At 38.6% G+C, this 10,614-nt stretch overlaps 2 protein-coding genes across 2 annotated transcripts; one reads left to right on the forward strand and one right to left on the reverse strand.

Annotated features, from left to right (window-relative positions):
* Positions 1 to 3,175: 3,175 nt before the first annotated feature.
* Positions 3,176 to 7,282, forward strand: LOC111481930 (sulfoquinovosyl transferase SQD2). Its single transcript, XM_023127547.1, has 11 exons — positions 3,176 to 3,755; positions 4,310 to 4,376; positions 4,525 to 4,595; positions 4,686 to 4,803; positions 4,901 to 4,974; positions 5,138 to 5,193; positions 5,312 to 5,395; positions 5,888 to 5,975; positions 6,057 to 6,134; positions 6,403 to 6,459; positions 6,635 to 7,282. The coding sequence occupies exons 1-11, from the start codon at positions 3,421 to 3,423 to the stop codon at positions 7,128 to 7,130; spliced, it is 1,524 nt and encodes a 507-aa protein (XP_022983315.1). The 5' UTR covers positions 3,176 to 3,420; the 3' UTR covers positions 7,131 to 7,282.
* A 202-nt stretch (positions 7,283 to 7,484) lies between these two features.
* On the reverse strand, positions 7,485 to 9,521 carry LOC111481929 (protein ENHANCED PSEUDOMONAS SUSCEPTIBILTY 1). Its single transcript, XM_023127546.1, has 2 exons — positions 8,906 to 9,521; positions 7,485 to 8,830 (listed from the first exon to the last, which is right to left on the reverse strand). Exons 1-2 carry the CDS (start codon positions 9,512 to 9,514, stop codon positions 7,793 to 7,795), a joined length of 1,647 nt encoding a protein of 548 aa, XP_022983314.1. The 5' UTR covers positions 9,515 to 9,521; the 3' UTR covers positions 7,485 to 7,792.
* Between the last annotated feature and the right edge of the window lie 1,093 nt (positions 9,522 to 10,614).

Below are 10,614 nucleotides of genomic sequence, written 5' to 3' on the forward strand. Positions count from 1 at the left end.
GGGGGGGGGGGGGGGGGGGGGAGTAAGTATCTTTCTTCAGCGAGTTAGGTTGTGAGAATAAGGAGCATTTATTGATTCAAATTGAAGGAAGAGAAAGAAGAATGAAAACGAAAGGATGGGGCTTAATTAAGAAACTCTCCACTGTGGTAAGACTGATTCAGTGGGCAGTAAGGCTCAAAGTAAGCGTTTAGTTTACGCTCAAATGGGCATTTCATTTGAATATGAGTGATAGAACATGCTCACTCACAGCTTTGAAGAACATGCTCACTCACAGCTCTACAAGTCTTGGTTTGCAATTGAAGGGCTGAACTTAAAAGGAAAGAGTGGGTTTTATTTGTGTGCGTAGTAGATGAGGAGTTGTGGGTAAGATTAAGCAATGGGGAAGTGGATTAGGTCGGAAAAAGAGAGGAGTGGAGCCAACAGAGAATAAAAAGGAGGAGAATGAGAAGAGGTAGAAGAGGGAGAGGAGAAAAGGAGAGGGAGAGAGACAACCACTTGATACTCTTCAGCAACATCGTTGCTTTTGAGGCACAATGGATGGGGCCTACGAGTTTCTCTTTTGTTGGCCATCTTGATTCCCAATTTCAGTAGAATCACAGAAATCCATCAGCATGATGATGCTAATGGGTCTGTGTCTGCGTCTGTGTTGCTTGAGGTCACAGGCTGTGTTTTTCTTTTCTTCTTTTACTGTCCTTTGGCAGAAGAATTTGTGTTGAAAAATCTGCATGCTCTCAGATTTTTGCCCTTTTGACTGAGAAATAAAGTTGAATTGAATTCTCCATCTGCCTGTTGACTCCCCCTCTCCCATGACTCTTCATCTGTTCAACACCTTTAATTATACTGAGTACGTCATTGCTATCCTACCTTTTGCTTCTCTCTGTCTTTCTTTCTTTTTCTAAACCATTACATTACATTGATGAGTACGCACGCCAACATATGCTCACTATTCTGCTTTTGACGATCACCAAACCAACAAAGAAGACCCCTTTTCCTTTTTTTCCTTTTCATTTTATCATTTCCCACTCTTTCATCCATACCCATTTTCATCATTTTTAATCACCTTTTTTAAACATAATCTATTGCAATTTCCCCCCTTTATTTTTTTTTTCTTGAATAAATCTAGGGAGACGTTTTCACACTCTTATAAGGAGTATTTTATTTTTCTTTCTAATCGATGTGGGATCTCCCAATCCACCTCTTGGGAGCCTATAGTCATCGCTAGCACACTATTCTCCTCTCCAACCGATGTAGTATTTCACAATCTATCCTCTTTGGGTACTTGCATCCTCATTGGTACATCGTCCCAATATCAGAGCCAGAGCCAGACATTGTTCAAGATCTCACATCGGTTGGAGAGGGAACAAAACATTCTTATAACAATGTAGAAACTTCCCTCTAGCAAACACGTTTTAAAAGTCTTGAAAGGAAGCCCAAAAGGAACGAGATCAGTAAATTTTTGTTTAGAAAAAATGCCCAAGTCGATATTCTCAAACATCAAGGAATTTTAATACAAGATTAGGAGTCTTACTCATCCATCAACATCGCCATAATGTCTGTTTTTACTCAATTTCTTTGAAAAACTGTATATGCTGAAAATGATAGTTTCACGTCTAATTGTCCTTATAATTATTTTATAATTTAAAGTTAACCAATGACCAGTTATGATTCAACAGCAATTTGATTTTTTTTATTATTATTATTATCATTAATCAACAAATTTGACCAATTCTTTTAAAAAGCTCCTGTTTTAGATCATGCGAGTTTCAAAAGTAAGTGTTTTTTCAGCTACCCCTACCATTAATAAATAAAATAGTGATATATTCTGGCGATACTATTTATCTATTTTTACTTTCTCAAAAGAAATTTTAAAAATATGTTTTTTTTTTTTACTGTTCACATCAAATATTTTCAAGGAAACAGAATTTCCCCCTTCAGAAAGCAATGGACTTTTTTGGCAAAGAGCTCAGTAAATTGTTGCTGCTCATGTCACATTTACTGTACTCCATCTTGATTATTTGGAATAATACCAATCATATCCCTATACTTTTTTAACTCAATTTTTATGGGTATAATTTGATATTTGCCGTAATGATTTTTCATGGGCTTTCGGACCCGTGTGTAGGGCCCAAAGTAGAGACCGCCTGAACTGTCAAAATGGGCTGAAACTCTTTGATGTGGGCTTTGTGGATTCAATACCGATACCGGTTCAGGCCCATAAATAATTTGACTGGACTTGGGCCGACCCAAATTATCATGGATTACCACCAGAGGCCCATAACAAGCTCGATCTATCATGATGAGATGAAGCTTTATAGATATTTTCTTTTTTGTCAATTATTTCACACGTGTTTAATAATTGTTTTTTAAAATTATCAATTTTGTCCGATAGAGAACTGATATAATTTAAATTTATAAAATTCATCCATTATAATTTAAATATAAACTTAAAATTTATATGCAATCAACTTTTATTATTAGACAAAAAAAAAAAAAAAAATAGATTTTTTTAATACCTAGAATTAAAATTTTAAAGATTTATTTCACGTGGTTTAAATTTAAAAATTTGTGAAAGATTCTTCTTCTCATAAAATTTGTTTGAAATATTTGTGGGTGCATTGACGTCTTGTATCAGTTTAGGGTCACCAACCACTGGGCATTGACAGGTTGGATAAATAGCATATTGGTCCACATGTCAATGGCACAATGGTGGGGTTTTGAAATTTTGCTGATTTCCTTGTTCCCATCAGCCACTCAAATCCACTTCTGAAGGATTTTACAATTGATTTTTCATCTAAGAAAAAGGAACCCTAGAAATTGTTTTCAATACAGAATATTTAGAATTAGGGGGAAAGGAGGGATTTTTTTCCCACACCCAATCTTAATCAGATCTCTTAAACCGAAGCTTAACCCTTAATTTAGATACTACTTGTAAATTAAGAAGCAAAATAGAAATTTCAAACCATTTGGATGAGCAATTTATATCTGTGCGTTGAGTTTTCTCCCCTTGTTTAGAATGTAAGAAGATTCTGTATTATCCCCTAATCGTAATCATGATATGAACATAAACACATGATAATCATAATTAGAGGAAAAGGGGATGAAGTGAAGAATACAAATTTGAAATTATTAAGAATCAGAGACGGAAAAAGCATATGCTGAAAGAACCTTTGGTTGATTCCACAAAGCGAACCGAACCCAAAAATCAGAAGTGGAATATCCATAAAAGGAGTCTCCTCAATTCCTTCCCTGATATTGTTCAATACCACTGGACGAGCTTTCTGGCGGACCCTGATTTTCGATTGCTTGCTTTGTTACCCAACTTTACAAACCCATCAGACAGCTAAAAATTCTTCAATTCCCACAAATCCCAACTCAGACACTGCACCTACTATATTATATGCCGGCAAACTCCTTTCCATAATGACCACTACTTCTCTCTCTATAAATCTCTCTCATTTTCCTCCCCCTCTTTCCACTTCCGCCGCCGCAGCAACCACCACTTCCTTCTACGAACCCCCTTCTTCTTTGGGATTCCATCATTCCAGATCTTCAACTTCAAAACCCAGAAGTTTGTTTTGTGAAATTGTTCGATTGAGGAAAAGGGGAAGTGGGATTCTTAGTGTTAAGGCTAACAAAATGACTATTGCTGAAGTCAGAGGTGAAGATGGAGAGGAAGATAGCCCTCCTTTGCTTGACCCTGATACCATTTCCAAACCTCGTCGTATTGCTCTCTTTGTGGAGCCTTCTCCCTTTGCGTGAGTCTTTCTTTCTATGCTCAAACAACTTGTAATTTCTAGTGTTGCCTATTCTCTTGGCCTTGTCTTTATTTTACTGCTTTCCATTTGGTACTCTCTAATATATATTACTGGGAATCGGATCTTATGATTTTACTTCAGCTGCTCTTTTCTGTCTTGCACGGCTATATAGCATCTAGGAGCTGCTATATGCTTGATGTCAAATGAGGGTTTAGCCTCTTCTTGAAGGGTTTATTTCTAACTTCATTGATTCCGCTTTTGATAAGGAAAGCCACTTTGTAGTTTTACTACAACAATTAGCTGCATTGATCTATGCTTAAATCACTGTTTCTCTATCCATCGCAGTTTTTGATGGCACCAAAACCTTAAACATGTCTCATTAGTTGTTCTTGCACTGATATTCTGTCAAATTTTGCATTTACTCCCCGTTCCTCATGTGTATTGGGTTAAAACTTTTGAATTTTCTAGTGTCAAGGCCTAACATATTGTGGTTTGTGAACTATACTCATAAATGTTGAATCACTGATAGTTACCTTCCATTGTTGGTTTTACAGATACGTGTCGGGATACAAAAATCGCTTCCAGAACTTCATTCGCTATCTACGCGAAATGGGCGACGAGGTTTAATTTGATCTCTTTCGTGTTCCTGTCTTAGCATTTGATAGCCGTTTTAATCCATCTTAAACTCTTTATTGCAACAAGCTTGAGTGTGTTCTATTAATTTCTTTCTAGCAATAGAGAAGTTGACTTTTTTATGCAACTTACTTAGGTGATGGTTGTGACAACTCATGAAGGTGTACCTGAGGAGTTTTATGGTGCAAAAATAATTGGATCACGAAGGTAAGTTTGGGAGTTCATGTCAGATGATAATAACATTCAGTAACCTATCATCCTCTCTTGTTTGCTCAACTTATCTTTAACTATTGGCAGCTTTCCATGCCCTTTGTATCAGAAGGTGCCTCTTTCTCTAGCACTTAGTCCAAGAATAATTTCAGAAGTTTCTCGGTTTAAACCCGACATCATACACGCATCATCACCAGGGATAATGGCAAGTCAAAAAAATCATCTCATTATATTTTGTTCTTGAATTTGGTCATCAAATTGAGCAAGCTGATTGACCGTTGTCCAACTCGATTCGTTTTTAGGTGTTTGGAGCTCTGATTATTGCAAAACTATTAAGTGTACCGCTAGTTATGTCATACCATACTCATGTACCTGTGTAAGTTCTTTTCTGGGACTTTTTACCATTGGACGTATTGCAATCTATTATCATTAACAAGTTACGAGGTTCGTTGAGCCGAGAACAGTTGCGTACGAGTCGATCTTGTTGTTTATTGTATCCAGGTTTAGATTACCATATATCTGTCTTTTCTGATGTGCAGATACATTCCAAGATATACATTTAGTTGGTTGGTCAAACCCATGTGGCTCATTATAAGTACGTGACTATTTATTCTATTATGTTGTTGAACTAATAAAAAGGAAGATTTATTCTGTTCCATCATATGAATTTGAATATTAAGGATCACTATTTAGAATTCAGTCTTTCTTTTTAGAATTCCTCCATGGAGCGGCTGATCTTACTTTGGTTCCATCTGCTGCCATTGGCAAGGATCTTGAAGCTGAAAAAGTGACAGCAGGTGATTTGAAATAGCGCACGTACTAATTGTAGATTTCTCTTGATTATAATGTAGTCTAAGAAAGTGGTAGATTTAGTTTGACCCATTTTTGTGTTTTATTTACCTTAGAGCATATATTCACGAGCAAGTTATATAAGTGGTATTTATTGTGGGCGAGGGGAACGAGTGTCAGCGAAGATGCTAGGTCTCGAAGGGGGTGAATTGTGAGATCCCACATGGGTTGGAGAGGGGAAGAAAACATTCTTTATAACAGTGTGAAAACCTCTCCCTAGCAGAAGTGTTTCAAAAACCTTGAGGAGAAACCCGAATGGGGAAGTCCAAAGAGGACAATATTTTCTAGCGGTGGGCTTGGGTTGTTACGGTATCAGAGCCAGACATCAGGTGGTGTGCTATGGAAGACACTAGCTTTGAAGGGGGTGGTTTACTAGTGAAAGGGAAAACTCAAAGAGAACAAGATCTGCTAGTGGTTTACTCGATTTCTCTTTTTTGCAGCTAATAAGATTCGACTTTGGAATAAGGGTGTAGATTCTGTAAGCTTTCATCCTCGCTTCCGCTCGCATGTAATGAGATGGAAGCTTAGGTAAGATTCCCTCACATTTATTTCTTAAATAATGCAACTCAAAAGATCATCTCCTTTAACATGATTGGCTTTGTCCAACAGTGGCGGAGAGCCTGATAAACCACTGATTGTTCACGTTGGAAGAATTGGAGTTGAGAAGAGCTTGGATTTCCTCAAAAGGTATGAAATATGGTTAGCTTCCTTAACCTTCTGCACCATGGTCTAGGATAACTTACGACTATCATCTTGTTTGATAACCATTTGATTTTTGAAAAATAAACTACTTCTACTGGTAGGTTTCTTTGTTATGATATGTTATCTAAACGAAATAGCTATCCAATGGAGCCTAAATTGTGCATCAGCTTCTTATTCTTCCTTCCACCTTTGATTATGTATGATCCTCATAAAATATGTAGCTGTTCTTACATTTGTTCCATCAATATGATAGGATCATGGATAGACTCCCCGAAGCAAGAATCGCGATCGTTGGAGATGGACCGTACAGGTATCTGTTCTAGGATTTGACAACCGTAATGAGCTTATTATCTAAATTAGCATATCAAGAACTAAATCATTACGAAAAACCAAATGCTATAGGGAACTCTTCTATGCATTATCACGAACAGGATTGAGTGATACTTTGTTTTTGTAATTGTTTGATGTGTTTTCCTTCATGACAGGGAGGAGCTAGAAAAGATGTTCAGTGGGACGCCTGCAGTATTTACAGGGATGTTATCAGGGGAAGAGCTATCTCAGGCTTATGCTAGTGGTGACGTTTTTGTAATGCCTTCTGAATCGGAGACGTTAGGACTTGTCGTATTGGAAGCTATGTCCTCTGGGATCCCTGTGATCGGAGCTCGTGCCGGTGGAGTTCCCGATATAATCCCTCCTGAACTAGACGGCAAAATTGGGCACCTTTACACCCCGGGAGACATCGATGACTGCTTAAGCAAGCTGAAGCCTCTGTTGGAGAATCGCGAACTGAGGGAAACAATGGGGAAAGCAGCTCGAGCGGAGATGGAGAAATACGACTGGAAAGCTGCAACTCGAACAATCCGCAACGAACAATACAACGCAGCCATATGGTTCTGGCGCAAGAAAAGAGCACAGTTTCTAAGACCATTTCAATGGGTGTTTAAACGGATTTTTCCATCCCCAGAAGTGAGTTATCAGTGAAATGCTACACCTGTTCTTCATATTTCTGTGGCAGCTTGGTTTCAGTAGCAGAAGGAAACATCCGTGTGATTGTTTGGCATATACTATAAGATTCATTGTGTATATATTCATTAAACCAGAAAAGAAATGGTCAACTTTGTTGCTCACATCATGAAGACTGTGGATTCCTTTTCATCTGTTCTCTTCTCATTCTAAATAAACATTGATGGAAACAGGCGTTTTGGCCACCAAGTAAGAACATGAAGAACATGAAGAACATGGGGTTTGGTAATAATAGACATTGATTTTGAATGATGAAATTTGATTTTGGTTATTGCTCCCTTAATAAGACTAAGAATCCACATCATCCCATTAATCATAGCACAACACTAAAAACCATCTTCAATTCTTTTTTCTCGACGGCGGGGGAAAGGTATATATAGCTTATCCTAAACATGATAGGCGTTTTATAAAAAAACCACAGCCAAAACGTCGCCGTTTTCTTTGTCTTCATGACTTCATCAAATTCCACGCCTCCACTCAGTTTTACTTTTTTACCTTTCGAGAGACGATTCTAAATATATATATGGCTATTCTTTTTTTCTTTTTACTTTTACCATAAAAAGTAATTAATTCGTTGAAAGAGATTTTTACTGTGCGGGCGCCGCGCTTGGGTGGACCAATCATACCGGTGTTGAGACGTACTGCATAAAATCTGGGTCCCGCTCCAGACCAGCCATTGTTTCTGGCGAGAGGACGATTTCGAGATCGACGTTGCCGTTTCCTTCTCGGCCGGGGAAGGCGGAGATCTTACCGTCGAATTTGTTGGCTTTGCCGCTCCTGACGGCGATCGGACGGCCCCACCCGAAATCGTTGTCGTACATTGGAAATCTTGGCGAGCTGCCCATGGTGATTGATGCGCCGTCAGAGTTCCCCAGCGGGAACAGCCGTGGTTGGCTCTCCCAATCTGCGATTCCCCGGCGGACGGTGGCGTCGTCGTGCGTCACCACGTTTTTATGCAGCAGATCGGCGCACCACCGAAGATCGTTCGACAGAAGCTCTCCGACCGGCGCCACCGTCGGAATACTCTGTATCGCGTTTCCGAAATAGTACGGATCCATCCGTGGATTCAGTCGGTGGCGGCAGTTAACCGCCATGCGAAACGTCGTCGTTTTGGACTCGTCTAATTTTCTCGCACGTGTCACTGACCGCCACAGATGCGCGCATAACGATTGGAAAGACGAAATCTCCGCCGTCCGACTCGGGACATTCATTTTAATCAAATTCTCCAAAACGGACGTTATGTTCCCCTCGTTATTAGTCCCGTTGTTCCCGTCTACCGTTTTCCAACTGTCATTCCCCTGTTTCCTCAAAATCTTGCCGGCGTCGTAAAACCCGTTGACCGGTTTCCTTCCGGTGACCTGGTTGTTGATGTTGGCCCTCAGCTTCAGCTTCAGAATGGAATCTCGAGTGAAGTGGAAAATCCTCTCTCTCAATGGCTCGTCGCCGTTAAACGTCACTACCGGCCCACCTTCGGGAAACTTCAGCGCCACCGGCGAGTTGAAAACAGTGTTTCTACTAAAATCCGGCGAATTCGAGATCTTTTTAGTCCCTTTGCAAATTTCAGCAAATGTGTTGAAGAAGTGCCAGAACGAAGTCCCGTCGGTGACGGCGTGATTGACAGTACACCCAACAAACACACCATCCGCCAACTCTGTCACCTAATAAGATTAAATTTACAGAATTAGTCATCAAACCATGAGATGCTGTGATCGCAGAAATGTCAACTTTATTACCTGAACAGCGAGTAAGGGGTTGGAGTGGCCGGAGTAGCTAATAGTCCGATCAAAGTAAAAAAAATCCTTGAAGTAAACCGGAAGATCAAGAGGGGAAAGAAGGGCATGGAGGGTGAGATGTTTAGCCTTAGCCTCGATAAATTCAACCCCGGCATCATTGCAGAGGATGTAAACATAGCCGTCGGCATCGGTGGAGAAACGGCCGGCGAGAGGAGGGAAATGGGAGAGAGTGGCGGAGAGAGAGAGGTTGAGAAAGGAGACGAAATCAGAAAGGGAGTAAGGAGGGGAAGATAAAAGAACACCCTTTTGAATATAGTGGCAAGAGAGCATCGGAAGATCAGAAACAGAGAGCTTAAGCTTAACAGAGTTCAAGGAGGAAGGTTGATAAGGAAAAACAGTGCATTTTGAGACGATGGAAATGGAAGAAGAAGAAGAAGAAGAAGAAGAAGAAGAAGAAGGCATATTTGAACGAATTGGCCTAAACTTATGGTTTGGATTGGAAGGGGAGAGGGAGCGACAATGAGTATATATAGGAATTAAGGGAAGTGGCTCATTCATGCACTTTGGCCACCTATTACTGTCATTATTGCATGATTGGTTCGATGACATGGCGTGAATAGAATCGAGTCAGCAAGGGAGACCCATGGGTTCCACGTATTGAAACACTGGTTAGATCCACGTTTATATGCAAATGGATGTGTAATTTTACTACTAAATGCATATTAAAAGTAAAGTTTTAAAAAACCTAGTTTTTACTAAAATGGGATCAACACTGTCGTTTTTGCCTCTTTTTCTTTGAAACAACGCTTAATCATGATTACCCTTTCGCCTTCACAAATCAAAACTTTTTAAAAATGTGAAGAAAGTTGCAAACTTTGAAATGGTGGTGTTTGCTGTTACTTTCTCTCTGCTTTCCCATTACTATTTATTCAATGGCTAATGCCTCTAAGCATATCTAACTACTTTTTTTTTCTTTTTTTTTTAATTAATTAATCATTGGTCAATATTTATCTTTGTTAAATAATAATAATTTATATAAAATAAAAAATAGGGCTAGCACAAACCCAAAAGACACACAGGCCTACGTTGAAAAGACACAAGTCAAAAACATTACTACACCACCCTTTAATGTTTTTGTTCATGCATCTAAACCATTAACACATCCCTTGTCTCTTTGTCTCTTCCCCGTTTAACTTTAAACGGATAATTTATAAAGTAATAATAACCGTTAAGTGACATAGATTTTGATCGTACATATATATGATGTTAGCTTTGAACTCATATCGTAGATTAAATTGGTGTGGAATAGCTTTGATTACGTAATTGGATATAAAATAAGTGGAGACAAAACATAATGGGAGATCGAGGAAAATAGTAATTTAAATTCCTCCCCGAGTTTTTATATCTTATTCAAAATTATCATAATTAAATCATTAATGGGTTTATTATATTAATTCATAGTTTTCCACAAAAATGGAGATCAGCTCACTCCCACCACTAACTTTCCTTTTTTCTGGTGAATTAATTAATTAACAACTTAATCATTTGAATAATATGCCTATAATGATTATCTTGCCTATGGTGCATGAATCTGAATATATTTTAATTTTGACCTTAATAAGTGCGAATCCTTTGCCCCCTCAAAAAAAAAAAAAAAAAAAAAAAAAAAAAAAAAAAAAAAAAAAAAAAAAAAAAAAAAAAAAAAAAAA

The sequence above is a fragment of the Cucurbita maxima genome, unplaced genomic scaffold (genome assembly GCF_002738345.1).
Source record: "Cucurbita maxima cultivar Rimu unplaced genomic scaffold, Cmax_1.0 Cma_Scf00007, whole genome shotgun sequence".
Taxonomy (NCBI): Eukaryota; Viridiplantae; Streptophyta; class Magnoliopsida; order Cucurbitales; family Cucurbitaceae; genus Cucurbita; species Cucurbita maxima.

Excerpts from the sequence above, each read along its gene's own strand:
- LOC111481930 (XM_023127547.1), top strand. The coding sequence starts at position 3,421 with ATGACCACTACTTCTCTCTCTATAAATCTCTCTCATTTTCCTCCCCCT. Across the intron at positions 6,135-6,402 it reads AGCTTGGATTTCCTCAAAAG|GATCATGGATAGACTCCCCG; the intron begins GTATGAAATATG and ends TCAATATGATAG. Across the intron at positions 6,460-6,634 it reads GTTGGAGATGGACCGTACAG|GGAGGAGCTAGAAAAGATGT; the intron begins GTATCTGTTCTA and ends CCTTCATGACAG.
- LOC111481929 (XM_023127546.1), bottom strand. The coding sequence starts at position 9,514 with ATGTCATCGAACCAATCATGCAATAATGACAGTAATAGGTGGCCAAAG. Across the intron at positions 8,831-8,905 it reads ACCCCTTACTCGCTGTTCAG|GTGACAGAGTTGGCGGATGG; the intron begins GTAATAAAGTTG and ends TAATCTTATTAG.